At 39.5% G+C, this 17660-nt stretch overlaps 1 protein-coding gene across 2 annotated transcripts in view; it reads right to left on the bottom strand.

Annotated features, from left to right (window-relative positions):
* Positions 1–17660, bottom strand: part of NECTIN3 (nectin cell adhesion molecule 3) — a 485985-nt gene that overhangs the window by 317691 nt on the left and 150634 nt on the right. For both annotated transcript variants that reach the window (XM_053706944.1, XM_053706943.1), the window contains exons 2-3: positions 7045–7386; positions 3691–3987 (exon numbers count right to left, since the gene is read on the bottom strand). In XM_053706944.1, coding sequence (XP_053562919.1) covers positions 3691–3987; positions 7045–7386 — 639 coding nt within the window. The remainder of the gene's footprint in view (positions 1–3690; positions 3988–7044; positions 7387–17660) is intronic.

Raw genomic sequence — 17660 nt, 5'->3', positions numbered from 1 at the left:
AAAAAAAATTAAGAGTACTTTGATGTGTGTTGTTGTCTAATAATATAAATTCTTAAAATGGACCATAAACACTAAATAAGTTTTATGCACCTCCCTCTAATCATGGGTGCTGCCATGTTGAAACTTAGGTTACACTGAAGGTATCTGGAGGAGAGTGGCTGCACATATGCGCAAACAGCAGCACTTCAATGCCATAAAAGATACATTTCAAGATGGTGGCACCCACAACTGACCAGAGCGGGGAAGTAACCTCAAAAGTAAACTTTAAAAAATGTCTTTATTGTTTAATGTTCGTTTAAAGGCAAATAAAGCTCAAGTTTGAAATGCACTACAGTGTGTGCTTGCTTAAAGTGAATGTCAAGTTTGATGAATCAGTGCCTGGTTACATTTCACTCGTTTTGTTAAAATACTTACCTTTTAATCTTGAAAGCCTCTCCTGCGATTCCTCCTCGTGCCGCTAGTAACTTCATAATTCAGCAATGACGAATACGGCATCCTCCAATCACGGCTTCATTGCCTGAGGCAACGTCGTGATTGAAGGAAGCCGGATTCGTCATTTTTGACATATGAAGAGGTTTGCTATGGGCGAGGGAAGCGCTGGGCTTTCAAGATTTAAAGGTAAGTATTTTAACAAAACGAGTGAAATGTAAAGTTTGATGAATGAAAGTGCCAATGTTTTTAATAGGGTTTTTAAAAACCGGGCACCAAACTTGACATTCACTTTATCAAAGGCTAACCAAATCTCATTCCTTTACAATATTGGAGATTTAAAAAAAAAAAAAAAGAGGGGCAGAGCCAACTGCCGAAGCGGCTAGAAGCATACTACAGGAGCTCCTGGATTTTATACTGATTATTTGAGTTTTCAAGGTCAGATTTGCAATATATTTCTGATCCACCATTTAGATCTCACGTTGTAGATATATGCTGCAATCCTAAAGGAACCAAGAATATATTTTGTACTGGATTTCTGAGCTCTTGCCTATTTTGACTAACGGGGCAGTGGCAGCTGCTATAAGAGGACGCTAGTTCTGCTGAACAATGACTGAGAGATTGCCCGAGGATGATCTGTGTGATTTGCTAAGAGATCACATTGGGGACTTATTTGTACTTCTTGCACAGTGGTCTGAACAAATTGGACGGCGTCAGGCACTCCAAGATGGCGCCGGCACTCGACTGCGGTATATCTCTTTCCCGAGGCCATGTGATGATAGTGCCGACGATCGGAGCCTGCTAATAGACGCTGTGAACGCAAGCATGGTCATAGCTCCTGCATTATATTCACCGGATGTCCGTGAACAGCCCAGCCAACACCACGATCTGAAGTTTGCACAGCTGGACTGTGTGGAATCCCCTGGAACTATTGAGGACTCTTACACCTATGAACGGAAGCCGTGCAGCATTGCAGTGACCACGGAGGCGGGAAGCTGGTCAAGTATAACAAAAGATTATATATGGGACTTTTACTAACAGTACCTCTCCGGTTGAGACTGGCATGTGGCATCCCATATGTCATAATAAACTGTCAGTGCCGCATGTGAAGGAGATAACGGCCTCTCATTATTGGAATGTCAGTGAGACACCCTCTAAGGTTGTAACTGGTGTTGGCTAAGCAGAGACAATTCAGCTGCTCTACAGCCCCTTATGGAACTCTGATTTATTTTTATACTGATGAGAGACTATTCTAGCATCAGTTCTGTTTAGCTACATATCCTAGTTTCTATTTTTTTTTTTTTTTTGGTTATATACTGTTGGGTTATAATTTCAAGTTAGGCTGCTTTTAAGTTGAGTGAATGTTTATGCTCAGCTGCTTGCAACGTTATATTACGTATGGTTATAAGGCCAATCCCAGCTGAAAGCTACTTTAAACCCTGTTTTAGACCTGAACATGTGACACACTGAAGACTGGCATCCATGAAGCTATATAGTTAGATATGTACGTTCTCTCTGATACTTACATATGCATGTGACTGTAGAATTAGTTTTTGTTTAAATTTATCAAAATTCTTATGGGACTATGTTGGATTCGTTATTCTCTTCAATATGATATGCGGCTACATAGTGCAATTGGTCTTTAATAAGGCTGTATAATCTTATGTGCTCTGATATGCTATTTAGTGCTAGGATGTCCAAGATATCTACATAAATATAGGGGGCCTCTATACCTTGTATTTACCTACTTTCTTACAGATGCAAGTGCTACTGTTTCCTACATTTAACGCTCATATATTACGTGGAGAAGTTTAACTGTTCATTTTGATGTGCAGCATATATGTACCTCAACCCACATAGAGCAATCTAATGTCATTTCAAAATATGAATGGACTGTACATGTATTATGCATATGGAGGGGTGGGCTGTTTGCGGCCGAGGCGGCCTACCCTGGGTTTATTGTAATCTTCAATCCTATATGTATATTAGTTGCATGAAAATCTTTGTTTTTGTAATATATATATATATATATATATAATGTATATAATATATTAATATGTAATATATATTAATCTTTACTCTTTGCCTGAATAGAGTACACCCTAGTATTCTGAGCTGTCTGAGTGCTTGTCCCCAATCTAGACTCATATGAGAGCGAAACTGTGCTTGTATGATATGTAACGTGCCTCAGTTGTTCTGTACTGCACCAATGAAAGGGTCTAGTTATAACTCCCTAGCTATTACTAGTAAGATATTGAAAACACACACCATATATGTGGTACGAGAAGATAATGTCTGACTAATTCTACTTTGTATATCGATTGGCTCCATATTCCCCCCCCCCCCCCAAGGGTTTTCCCTTGGGTTCTGATTACTACTGTAATCTAAGGAACACAGATTCCATAGCTTTTCCCTATTCTCTACTAGACGTTTGTTATTAAAAAGCGGCCCATAATATTCCCCTTCCTATGAAAAACATGAGGAAGATATAGTTTATGAGTGCAGGGAGGATTTACTATTGATCTAGGCATAGGTTGTGGCATCAAAGATGTATTTATCCTTATCTGCATTTATGTTTTGTTTGGATAGTTGGTGTGTACAACTATATTTTATACACTTTTATGTCTTAGAAGATTTGTACAGACCCACTAGAGCTGCTTCAACTGTATCCTGTTTATACTGTACTATGTTTTATATTGAACTTCCTCAATAAAAATTAAAAAAAAAAAGAAAAGAAAAAAAAAAAAAATCAATTTGAAGAAAATAAACTGTCCGTGCAAATAAAACCTTTTAAAGGAACACTCAAGTCAAAATTAAACTTTCATGATTCAGATAGAGCATGCAATTTTAACCAACTTTCTAATTTACTTCTATTAATAAAATGTGCACAGTCTTTTTATATTTACACTTTTGAGTCACCAGCTCCCTCTGAGCATGTGCAAAAATTTACAGAATATATGTATATGCATTTGTGATTGGCTGATGTCACATGACACAGGAGTGGAAATAGACATAACTGAAATTTGTCAGAAAAATAAATCTACTACTCATTTGAAATTCAGACTAACTGCTATTGCATTGTATTTTTATCATGCATTTGTTTATTATGTCAATCTACTGCATTTACTGGTTGTTTAAATTACACATCTTAGATTGGTTGTATATGCAGGTTTTAGTTTGAAATGTTACTAAATATGTTATTCAGAAACACGATTAAACACATAAAATATATAAAATAATACTTTCCTTTATATTACTCACATTGTATATCCAATTTGAAAGGATACCTGACGTCATTTTCAAAAGCAGGATGCCTTACAACACAGGTAATGTTCCTTCCTCTTGCAAATCTGGTTGGAACCAATTTATATTGGCTTATAACGGTTACGGTTTTGTTTGGGTACGATGTTGAATTTGTTTCCATTTTCCCGAGTGATTCCTCCCAATATACTTCTGCAGCAGGTTTTCCAAAGGCCGCTATACAAAATGCTGCTACAGTTTCATTTGCACCATCCAGTAAGGGATCAGATCCTTTTGATATACTCACAATAGGTTCAACTTTATTTAAAAAAACAAAACAAAAAAAACACAATATAAAAATTCTATACCAACAAGTAAACTTAAATGATACTTCAAACATATTAAAAGATAAGTTACTTGCAGATCCAAATAATAGATAACACACATATTTGAATACAACAGCAAAAAATAAATAATGTTTTGACAACAGAAACTTGCCTTTAGGTAATTTGTACCTACTGTCTTGCAGAATGAGTTTATTCCCCTGAAACATCACAAAATTAAAATGTTTAAATCTAGTATTTTATTGACCACATTCTAAAGAAATCGGATAGAGAGACACAAATGCACCCTTAATGTGGTTCTGAAAATTATAATGTATATATGTGTGTGTGTGTGTGGACTGCACTCACTCTCATAATGTATATATGAGCACATTGACTGCACTCACTCTCAAGCCAAGTGGGTAAACACCCCATGTCACTGAAAAACTGACAGCCATAGGTGCTCACCTGCATTCATACAGTTGTGTTTGCTTTTAGTGACTCAGGCAGTTATTAAAGGGACATTGTACATACCAACTGTATGTAATAGACACTATTAAAGAAAAAATATGCACAGATACTGATCTACAAATCCACAATAAAACCTTTTTAAAAACTTAATTAGAAGCTCCCAGTTTAGCACTGTTGAAAAGGTTAAGCTGGGACACACACTGAAAGGGACTGAGAAAGCCAGGAGAGCACCCCCCCCCCCCCCATGCACATGAAAAAGACCCACTATACAAACAGGAGCCAGCTGGAATCTGTAGACTTCAGTCTACATCTGATAATTTGGGGCTTGGTTAAGAATCTGAAAATCAGCAAAATGTTATTAAAAATAATTAAAATAGATCGTTACAAAAACACTCCCATTTGGCTTACATAAATACATAATCTATAAAACATTTATGCAATGTCCCTTTAAGGTTGGGAAACATAACAAAAACATAGCACATAGTCTCTCTCACTTTCATGAACACAGCTAGATATAAATTAAGAGTTGGTTACAAGATTTGGCCAAATGATGATAGGTCTAGGACTGCGTCAAGTTCTCTTCCCCCACCCTGGGACTCTAACCTACAGCCACACAATAGATTCTAACCACACACATACAAAATGGGTGACAAATAAAGCTGTTAGCGAGTGCTATTGATTCCAGGACTGCAAGGTTTGTCTATAGCCTGGGATGAGTCCCCACTCTGGATTAAGAGTGTAGTCCATTTCCGTGGTTTGTTTGCATCAAGGAAATTTCTCAAAATGCTGCAAATAACCTAACTAAGCGAGCATTTGCAGGTTAGAGAATTTGCCTTTCGGCCTCCTAGAGCACTTGAGACAAGCAAGTGAAAACATGTAGCGAGGGCTTAATATTTTTGTAAAAGTTTGTATTTTTTTTCTGGTAGAAAGCAACACTTCAAAGATATGTAAATGAAGATCCTTACTCCAATGATACAAACATGAATGTTTTATTAGCTCTGAGAGGAGGCCACATATTTCTAACTAACTCTCTGCTCATTTGTACTAAGGGCAGTAAGTTTTAAAAGTGTTACATATTACATTGCTCATTACAATGCAAACATTTCACAATTTCCCCATGCAAACAAGAGTGTATCTGCTGTTCAGGGTAAAACAAAAAGACAACAATACAAAAAGTAACAATCTCATGCAAAAAAAAAAAGTTTGCAAACCTTTTTCGTTTGATTTGTGTCACACAAAATAAAACAAAGATGTCTCATGAATTTCAGAAGTAAACAGGTCATACATTTTTAGTAGTCAGCAATATATGTGATGAATAGATTTGTGTAAAATAAACCAAACATTTAGGATCCTCATGTAAAATGTCAAGAGCCATGACACACTCGCTTCAGAGATTTGTCAGCCTCTAGCCAATGCTACAACAATACAAATAACAGAGTTTGTGCTCACAGGCCAATCAAATGTTTTGGTATCAGCCCTAATGCTTTATGATACCTTCGGCTTATGGCAGAGTCATCCAGGTATATCCCGACATTAGTCTTAAAGGAACATTAAAGTGATGTAAACTTTATCGATTTCATGAACAATATTTGTAATCACAAAGTAAATGACAGGCACATTCATGAATGAAATGCATTATAAAAGCTAAAGTATTTAAATAATTAGCCTTTCATTTTTTTTAGAAATTATGCAGTTCCTCCACCCTTAAGGCATAATCTATTTCTGTGTTCAATAATGATTCAGGCTGTAGCCAATCGTATCGCGCCCTCTTTGGCATCCAGCAAGTTTTAATAATAACCCATATGCAAACAAAACCAGAAGCATTATTATTAACTTGCTGGACGCCAAAGGGGGCGTGATACGATTGTTCAATGACGATTCAGGCTGAAGCCAAAGAAATTGAGTATGCGTTACAGGCGGAGGACCAGCGAAATTTCTAAAAACATTAAAATGGTAATAATTTAAATAGTTTAGCGTAAATAATGCATTTTATGAATGAAAGTGCCCATCATTTACTTTGTGACGATTACAAATTTTGTTCATATAATCGATAAAGTTTACCATCACTTTAAACATTAAATAAATACTATATATTACAAAGAATATTATTATTATTATTTTTTTTTGGGGGGGAGAGGTTCTACAAATAATTAAACATTTATAGTATAATTTAATGTGTTTAATGTCCTTTTAATAGTCTTGCTTGCATAGCTTTGTCCCCCTATACAAGCAGATCAGTAGTGAAGACTATTTCAACTGATAATGTTGTATTAGTTTCAAAGTAGATAGCTTTTTGCTTAACATTATATCAGGCAGAAAAAGATATTCAATGTGCTTAAATTCTGCTCTTTAACATGCATAATAGAACACTTTGGAGTATAACTTCCCACTAAATAAGCTTTACTTCAGAAACCCTCAAGTGTTCTTGTTTTTCAGTCTATATTATTAGCAGCAAAAATAGCCTTTAAGTAGTGGTGGGGGGGGGGGGGTTTCAATCAACTTTATTTCACACTTTCATATCTACATACACTGTTTTTTTATCATCAATTAACTATAACTGATATTTTCATTTTATGCTTACCGTATACAGTCATAGTCGTTGATGATTGTACATTTCCAAGCGGGAATGTAACTGCTTTGCATATGTATTCTCCTGAATCAGAAAAGTCTATGTTACTGATGATAATAGTTGCATCGTAGAGAGAATGATTTCTGAAAGTCGTTCTTTCTTGATAAGATTCTTGGAAAGACGTCCCAAACCGAGGGTGATATACAGCTAAGGTCTGAGCACCTTTTCCAATGATTTTCTCCCAAGAAAATTGTGTTATCGTTTCATTGACTTCAATTAAACATTTCAAAGTGACGTTCTTTCCCCAAACTGCTGTTACATGTGGATCCACGTGCACTGGGCCAGCAAAACAGCCTGTCAAAAAACATACAATATTTATGTAAAGAAAAAAAAAAAGAAAAAAAGTATAAGCATTCTTTCCCTAGCAACAAATACCAGCAAAGAAAACTGTGAGAACATTCTAAAGTGTAGATTGAGTCAAAGTGGACAATGAAAGGTTGAACTAAAATTGTATTTTATTTAAATTATACATCCAAAGCTTCCAAGTCAGCTATTGTTTGAAAATTCGGATTTTCACATTTCTGTCTTTAGATTGGATGACTGTACTTGGCTTACTTTGGAAGCTTACCTCTGATTAAGTTACTGTAAAACTATATATATATATATATATATATATATATATATATATATATATCGTCGTATGCAAAAGTTTAGGCACCCCTGACAATTTCCATGATTTTCATTTATAAGTAATTGGGTGTTTGGATCAGCAATTTAATTTTGATCTATCAAATAACTGAAGGACACAGTAATATTCCAGTAGTGAAATGAGGTTTATTGGATTACCAGAAAACGTGCAATATGCATCCAAACGAAATTAGACAGGTGCATAAATTTAGGCACCCTAACAGAAATATTGCATCAATATTTAGTAGAGCCTCCTTTAGCAGAAATAACAGCCTCTAGACACTTTCTATAGCCTGTAATGAGTGTCTGGATTCTGAATGAAGGAAGTTTGGACCATTCCTCCTTGCAAAACATCTCCAGTTCAGTTAGGTTTGATGGTTGCCGAGCATGGACAGCCCGCTTCAAATTACCCCACAGATTTTCAATGATATTCAGGTCTGGGGACTGGGATGGCTATTCTAGAACATTGTACTTGTTCCTCTGCATAAATGCCAGAATAGATTTTGAGCAGTGTTTTGGGTTGTTGTCTTGTTGAAATATCCAGCCCCGGCGTAACTTCAACTTTGTGACTGATTCCTCAACATTATTCTCAAGTATCTGCTAATTTTGAGTGGAATCCATGCGACCCTCAACTTTAACAGGATTCCCAGTACCGGCATTGGCCACACAGCCCCACAGCATGATGGAACATCCACCAAATTTTACTGTGGGTAGCAAGTGTTTGTCTTGGAACGCTGTGTTCTTTTGCCGCCATGCATAACGCCACTTGTTATGACCAAATAACTCAATCTTTCTTTCATCAGTCCACGGCACTTTCTTCCAAAATGAAGCTGGCTTGTCAAAATGTGCATTTGCATACCTCAAGCGACTTCGTTTGTGGCGTTTGTGCAGAAAAGGCTTCTTCCGCATCACTCTCCCATACAGCTTCCCCTTGTGCAAAGTGCACTGAATTGTTGAACAATGCACAGTGACACCATCTGCAGCAAGGTGATGTTGTAGGCCTTTGGAGGTGGTCTGTGGGATGTTTTTGACTATTCTCACCATCTTTTGCCTTTGCCTCTCCGATATTTTACTTGTCCTGCCACTTCTGGCCTTAACAAGAACTGTGCCTGTGGTCTTCCATTTCCTCACTATGTTCCTCATAGTGAACACTGACAACTTAAATCTCTGTGATAGCTTTTTGTAGCCTTCCCCTAAACCATAATGTTCAACAATCTTTGTTTTCAGGTCATTTGAGAGTTGTTTTGAGGCCCCCCCATGTTGCCACTCTTCAGAGGAGAGTCAAAGAGAACAACTTGCAATTGGCCACCTTAAATACCTTTTCTCATGATTGGATGCACCCGTCTATGAAGTTCAAGGCTTAAAGTGATGGTAAACTCTCCCCTTTTTAAAATCAGATCTGGAATGTAAGCGCTATTTTAGATGAAGTTTAATTCATTAGCTGTAATGAAGATGCAGTATAACTTTTTAATATAGATATGAAATTCAAATACTGCATGCTTCTCCGCCCACTTCAAAAGTAAAATTTTCTGTGAGCTAAAAGATTGAATTGTTGTCCAATCAGCGCTCTCCCCATATGGCACTTTTGTTCTAGCTAGAGCATTGATTGGAGGGTAATTCAATCATTTAGCTGACAGGAAAATTGACTTTTGAAGTGGGTGGTGTAACGTGGGGTATTTGAATTTCATATCTATGTTAATAACTAAGTTATAGCGCATCTTCATTACAGCTAATGAATTAAACTCCATCTAAAATAGCGCTTACATTCCAGATCTGATTTTAAAAAGGGGAGAGTTTACCATCACTTTAATGGGCTCACCAAACCAATTATGTGTTCCAATTAATCAGTGGTAGGTAGTTACAGGTATTCAAATCAACAAAATGACAAGGGTGCTCAAATGTATGCACCTGTCTAATTTTGTTTTGATGCATATTGCACATTTTCTGTTAATCCAATAAACCTCATTTCACTACTGACATATTACTGTGTCCTTCAGTTATTTGATAGATCAAAATTAAATTGCTGATCCAAACACGCAATCAATTATAAATGAAAATCATGGAAAATGTCAGTGGTGCCTAAACTCTTGCCTACGACTGTGTGTGTGTGTTTATATATATATATATATATATATATATATATATATAAATTTATATATATATGGACCCAAGTAGCGCACTCTCACTGGCCAGCAATAACTTCAGACCAGGGTGCATAGAGTAATATTCAATTAAATTCAATAGTAAGCATAATTTATGCTTACCTGATAAATTTATTTCTCTTGTAGTGTATCCAGTCCACGGATCATCCATTACTTGTGGGATATTCTCCTTCCCAACAGGAAGTTGCAAGAGGATCACCCACAGCAGAGCTGCTATATAGCTCCTCCCCTAAATGTCATATCCAGTCATTCGACCGACAACAAACAGAGAAAGGAGAAACCATAGGGTGCAGTGGTGACTGTAGTTTAATTAAAATTTAGACCTGCCTTAAAAAGACAGGGCGGGCCGTGGACTGGATACACTACAAGAGAAATAAATTTATCAGGTAAGCATAAATTATGTTTTCTCTTGTTAAGTGTATCCAGTCCACGGATCATCCATTACTTGTGGGATACCAATACCAAAGCTAAAGTACACGGATGATGGGAGGGACAAGGCAGGATTAAGCGGAAGGAACCACTGCCTGAAGAACCTTTCTCCCAAACACAGCCTCCGAAGAAGCAAAAGTATCAAATTTGTAAAATTTTGAAAAAGTGTGAAGCGAAGACCAAGTCACAGCCTTGCAAATCTGTTCAACAGAGGCCTCATTTTTGAAGGCCCAGGTGGAAGCCACAGCTCTAGTAGAATGAGCTGTAATCCTTTCAGGGGGCTGCTGTCCAACAGTCTCATAGGCTAGGCGTATTACGCTCCGAAGCCAAAAGGAAAGAGAGGTTGCCGAAGCTTTTTGACCTCTCCTCTGTCCAGAGTAAACGACAAACAGGGAAGATGTTTGACGAAAATCTTTAGTAGCTTGTAAGTAAAACTTCAAGGCACGGACTACGTCCAGATTATGTAAAAGACGTTCCTTCTTTGAAGAAGGATTAGGGCACAACGATGGAACAACAATCTCTTGATTGATATTCTTGTTAGAAACCACCTTAGGTAAAAACCCAGGTTTGGTACGCAGAACTACCTTATCTGCATGAAAAATCAGATAAGGAGAATCACATTGTAAGGCAGATATAGCTCAGAGACTCTCCGAGCCGAGGAAATAGCCATCAAAAACAGAACTTTCCAAGATAAAAGTTTAATATCAATGGAATGAAGGGGTTCAAATGGAACTCCTTGAAGAACCTTAAGAACCAAGTTTAAGCTCCACGGGGGAGCAACAGGTTTAAACACAGGCTTAATTCTAACCAAAGCCTGGCAAAATGCCTGGACGTCTGGAACCTCTGCCAGACGCTTGTGCAAAAGAATAGACAGAGCAGAAATCTGTCCCTTTAAGGAACTAGCTGATAATCCTTTGTCCAAGCCCTCTTGGAGAAAAGACAATATTCTAGGAATCCTAACCTTACTCCATGAGTAATTCTTGGATTCACACCAATAAAGATATTTTCTCCATATCTTGTGGTAGATTTTCCTGGTAACAGGCTTTCGTGCCTGTATTAAAGTATCAATGACTGACTCGGAGAAGCCACGCTTTGATAGAATCAAGCGTTCAATCTCCATGCAGTCAGTCTCAGAGAAATTAGATTTGGATGATTGAAAGGACCTTGTATCAGAAGGTCCTGTCTTAGAGGCAGAGTCCATGGTGGAAAGGATGACATGTCCACTAGGTCTGCATACCAAGTCCTGCGTGGCCACGCAGGTGCTATCAGAATCACCGATGCTCTCTCCTGTTTGATTTTGGCAATCAGTCGAGGGAGCAGAGGAAACGGTGGAAACACATAAGCCAGGTTGAAGAACCAAGGCGCTGCTAGAGCATCTATCAGCGTCGCTTCTGGGTCCCTGGACCTGGATCCGTAACAAGGAAGCTTGGCGTTCTGGCGAGACGCCATGAGATCCAACTCTGGTTTGCCCCAACGATGAATCAACTGAGCAAACACCTCCGGATGGAGTTCCCACTCCCCCGGATGGAAAGTCTGACGACTTAGAAAATCCGCCTCCCAGTTCTTCACGCCTGGGATATGGATTGCTGACAGGTGGCAAGAGTGGTACTCTGCCCAGCTAATTATTTTTGAGACTTCTAACATCGCTAGGGAACTCCTGGTTCCCCCTTGATGGTTGATGTAAGCCACAGTCGTGATGTTGTCCGACTGAAATCTGATGAACCTCAGTGTTGCTAACTGAGGCCAAGCCAGAAGAGCATTGAATATTGCTCTTAACTCCAGAATATTTATTGGAAGGAGTTTCTCCTCCTGAGTCCACGATCCCTGAGCCTTCAGGGAATTCCAGACTGCACCCCAACCTAGAAGGCTGGCATCTGTTGTTACAATTGTCCAATCTGGCCTGCGAAAGGTCATACCCTTGGACAGGTGTACCCGAGACAACCACCAGAGAAGAGAATCTCTGGTCTCTTGATCCAGATTTAGCAGAGGGGACAAATCTGTGTAATCCCCATTCCACTGACTCAGCATGCAGAATTGCAGCGGTCTGAGATGAAGGCGCGCAAATGGCACAATGTCCATTGCCGCTACCATTAAGCCGATTACCTCCATACACTGAGCTACCGAAGGGCGCGGAATGGAGTGAAGAACACGGCAAGCATTTAGAAGTTTTGATAACCTGGACTCCGTCAGGTAAATTTTCATTTCTACAGAATCTATAAGAGTCCCTAAGAAGGAGACTCTTGTGAGTGGGGATAGAGAACTCTTTTCCTCGTTCACTTTCCACCTGTGCGACCTCAGAAATGCCAGAACTATCTCTGTATGAGACTTGGCAACTTGAAAGCTTGACGCCTGTATCAGGATGTCGTCTAGATACGGAGCCACCGCTATGCCTCGCGGTCTTAGAACCGCCAGAAGTGAGCCCAGAACCTTTGTAAAGATTCTCGGGGCTGTAGCCAACCCGAAGGGAAGAGCTACAAATTGGTAATGCCTGTCTAGAAAGGCAAACCTTAGAAACCGATGATGATCCTTGTGAATCGGTATGTGAAGGTAGGCATCCTTTAAGTCCACTGTGGTCATGTACTGACCTTCTTGGATCATGGGTAGGATGGTCCGAATAGTTTCCATTTTGAAAGATGGAACTCTGAGGAATTTGTTTAAGATCTTTAGATCCAAAATTGGTCTGAAGGTTCCCTCTTTTTTGGGAACCACAAACAGATTCGACTAAAAACCCTGTCCTTGTTCCGTCCGCGGAACTGGATGGATCACTCCCATAACTAGGCGGTCTTGCACACAGCGTAGGAATGCCTATTTCTTTATCTGATTTGCAGATAGCCTTGAAAGATGAAATCTCCCTTGTGGAGGGGAAGCTTTGAAGTCCAGAAGATATCCCTGAGATATGATCTCCAACGTCCAGGGATCCTGAACATCTCTTGCCCACACCTGGGCGAAGAGAGAAAGTCTGCCCCCTACTAGATCCGTCACCGGATAGGGGGCCGTTCCTTCATGCTGTATTAGAGGCAGCAGCAGGCTTTCAGGCCTGCTTGCCTTTGTTCCAGGACTGGTTAGGTTTCCAGGCCTGCTTAGATTGAGCAAAAGTTCCCTCTTGTTTTGAAGCGGAGGAAGTTGATGCTGCACCTGCCTTGAAATTTCGAAAGGCACGAAAATTAGACTGTTTGACCATTGCTTTGGTCCTGTCCTGAGGAAGGGTGTGACCCTTACCTCCAGTAATGTCAGCAATAATTTCCTTCAAACCAGGCCCGAATAAGGTCTGCCCCTTGAAAGGAATGTTGAGTAATTTAGACTTCGAAGTCACGTCAGCTGACCAGGATTTAAGTCATAGCGCCCTACGCGCCTGGATGGCGAATCCGGAATTCTTAGCCGTTAGTTTAGTCAAATGAACAATGGCATCAATATGGCTTGTCAATAATTTCAGTCAATGGAGCTGTATGGATGGCCTTTTCCAGGGCCTCAAACCAGAATGCCACCGCGGCCGTGACAGGCGCAATGCATGCAAGGGGCTGTAAAATAAAACCTTGTTGAATAAACATTTTCTTAAGGTAACCCTCCAATTTTTTATCCATTGGATCTGAAAAAGCACAACTGTCCTCAACCGGGATAGTGGTACGCTTTGCTAAAGTAGAAACTGCTCCCTCCACCTTAGGGACCGTCTGCCATAAGTCCCGTGTAGTGGCGTCTATTGGAAACATTTTTCTAAATATAGGAGGTGGGGAAAAAGGCACATCCGGCCTATCCCACTCCTTGCTAATAATTTCTGTAAGCCTTTCAGGTATAGGAAAAACATCAGTACACACCAGTACCGCATAGTATTTATCCAGCCTACACAATTTCTCTGGTACTGCAACTGTGTTACAGTCATTCAGAGCAGCTAATACCTCCCCAAGCAACACACGGAGGTTCTCAAGCTTAAATTTAAAATTAGAAATCTCTGAATCAGGTTTCCCCGAATCAGAGATGTCACCCACAGACTGAAGCTCTCCGTCCTCAAGATCTGCATATTGTGACGCAGTATCAGACATGGCCCTTACAGCATCTGCGCGCTCTGTATTTCTCCTAACCCCAGAGCAATCGCGCTTGCCTCTTAATTCAGGCAACCTGGATAATACCTCTGACAGGGTATTATTCATGATTGCAGCCATGTCCTGCAAGGTAATCGCTATGGGCGTCCCTGATGTAATTGGCGCCATATTAGCGTGCATCCCCTGAGCGGGAGGCGAAGGGTCTGACACGTGGGGAGAGTTAGTCGGCATAACTTCCCCCTCGTCAGAATCTTCTGGTGATATTTCTTTTATAGTTAAAGACTGATCTTTACTGTTTAAGGTGAAATCAATACATTTAGTACACATTCTCGTATGGGGCTCCACCATGGCTTTCAAACATAATGAACAAGTAGTTTCCTCTATGTCAGACATGTTTAAACAGACTAGCAATGAGACTAGCAAGCTTGGAAAACACTTTAAACAAGTTTACAAGCAATATAAAAAACGTTACTGCACCTTTAAGAAACACAAATTTTTTCAAAATTTGAAATAACAGTGAAAAAAGGCAGTTACACTAACGAAATTTTTACAGTGTATGTAACAAGTTAGCAGAGCATTGCACCCACTTGCAAATGGATGATTAACCCCTTAATACCCAAAACTGAATAATAAAAGACAAAAACTTGTTGTTTTTTTTTTGTTTTGTTTTTTTTTGTTTTTTTTCAAACAGTCACAACAACTGCCACAGCTCTACTGTGGCTTTTTACCTCCCTCAAAAACGACTTTGAAGCCTTTTGAGCCCTCCAGAGAAGTCCTGGAACATGCAGGAAGAAGCTGAATGTCTCTGTCAGTATTTTTAACTGCACAGAAAAACACTAAAATAGGCCCTTCCCACTCATATTGCAACAGTGGAAAGCCTAAGGAAACTGTTACTAGGCAGAATTCAAGCCAGCCATGTGGAAAAAACTAGGCCCCAATAAGTTTTATCACCAAATACATATAAAAACGATTAAACATGCCAGCAAACGTTTTATATTACATTTTTATAAGAGTATGTATCTCTATTAATAAGCCTGATACCAGTCGCTATCACTGCATTTAAGGCTTTACTTACATTACTTCGGTATCAGCAGCATTTTCTAGCAAATTCCATCCCTAGAAAAATATTAACTGCATATACCTTATTGCAGGAAAACCTGCACGCCATTCCCTCTCTGAAGTTACCTCACTCCTCAGAATATGTGAGAACAGCCATGGATCTTAGTTACTTCTGCTAAGATCATAGAAAACGCAGGCAGATTCTTCTTCTAAATACTGCCTGAGATAAACAGTACACTCCGGCACCATTTAAAAATAACAAACTTTTGATTGAAGAATAAACTAAGTATAAAACACCACACTCCTCTTACGACCTCCATCTTGGTTGAGGCTTGCAAGAGAATGACTGGGTATGACAGTTAGGGGAGGAGCTATATAGCAGCTCTGCTGTGGGTGATCCTCTTGCAACTTCCTGTTGGGAAGGAGAATATCCCACAAGTAATGGATGATCCGTGGACTGGATACACTTAACAAGAGAAATATATATATATATATATATATATATATATATATATATATATATATATATATATATATATTAGAAACCAAAGAGAATGCACTCACAGAGATTTGTGATATCAATAAATCAAAAGTTTATTGACGTTTCAGGGACTGATATATCCCCTTCACCTCCCGAAACGTCAATAAACGTTTGACTTATTGATATCCCAAATCCCTGCGAGTGATTGCCAGGGTGCATGCAGGAAAAAACATCAATAAACAGTGGCTTGCACTAGCTGTTTTTTTTTGGTTTTTTTTTTAAACATGCCTTTATTGTAACGTTTCGGAGACCGTATCCCTTTTCTCAGACAGTGAAATGAACATATTTATACAACACATATCCAATGAAAACAAACCCCACCCCCTAATTAAAAAAAAAAAACCGCCAGGTGGTAGTCCTACTAACCCAAGTAAACAAACACCTTAAACACCCTCAATTCCTCACATCACTATGGAGGACAAATAGGTGTACATAAAGTCTCGAACCATGTAGTGAGATCTTGTTCAGACCCTGTCCATATCATGAACAGGTTGTCGATGTATCTTCGGTAGAAAGCTACCCCTTTTTTTTTTTTTTCTGGTGGATCATCATAGTTATACACTCATAGTGTTCCATGTATACAGGGAGTGCAGAATTATTAGGCAAATTAGTATTTTGACCACATCATCCTCTTTATGCATGTTGTCTTACTCCAAGCTGTATAGGCTCGAAAGCCTACTACCAATTAAGCATATTAGGTGATGTGCATCTCTATAATGAGAAGGGGTGTGGTCTAATGACATCAACACCCTATATCAGGTGTGCATAATTATTAGGCAACTTCCTTTCCTTTGGCAAAATGGGTCAAAAGAAGGACTTGACAGGCTCAGAAAAGTCAAAAATAGTGAGATATCTTGCAGAGGGATGCAGCACTCTTAAAATTGCAAAGCTTCTGAAGCGTGATCATCGAACAATCAAGCGTTTCATTCAAAATAGTCAACAGGGTCGCAAGAAGCGTGTGGAAAAACCAAGGCGCAAAATAACTGCCCATGAACTGAGAAAAGTCAAGCGTGCAGCTGCCAAGATGCCACTTGCCACCAGTTTGGCCATATTTCAGAGCTGCAACATCACTGGAGTGCCCAAAAGCACAAGGTGTGCAATACTCAGAGACATGGCCAAGGTAAGAAAGGCTGAAAGACGACCACCACTGAACAAGACACACAAGCTGAAACGTCAAGACTGGGCCAAGAAATATCTCAAGACTGATTTTTCTAAGGTTTTATGGACTGATGAAATGAGAGTGAGTCTTGATGGGCCAGATGGATGGGCCCGTGGCTGGATTGGTAAAGGGCAGAGAGCTCCAGTCCGACTCAGACGCCAGCAAGGTGGAGGTGGAGTACTGGTTTGGGCTGGTATCATCAAAGATGAGCTTGTGGGACCTTTTCGGGTTGAGGATGGAGTCAAGCTCAACTCCCAGTCCTACTGCCAGTTTCTGGAAGACACCTTCTTCAAGCAGTGGTACAGGAAGAAGTCTGCATCCTTCAAGAAAAACATGATTTTCATGCAGGACAATGCTCCATCACACGCGTCCAAGTACTCCACAGCGTGGCTGGCAAGAAAGAGTATAAAAGAAGAAAATCTAATGACATGGCCTCCTTGTTCACCTGATCTGAACCCCATTGAGAACCTGTGGTCCATCATCAAATGTGAGATTTACAAGGAGGGAAAACAGTACACCTCTCTGAACAGTGTCTGGGAGGCTGTGGTTGCTGC

The sequence above is a fragment of the Bombina bombina genome, chromosome 3 (genome assembly GCF_027579735.1).
Source record: "Bombina bombina isolate aBomBom1 chromosome 3, aBomBom1.pri, whole genome shotgun sequence".
NCBI classification, from domain to species: domain Eukaryota; kingdom Metazoa; phylum Chordata; class Amphibia; order Anura; family Bombinatoridae; genus Bombina; species Bombina bombina.
This window is presented reverse-complemented; position numbering and strand designations above follow the sequence as displayed.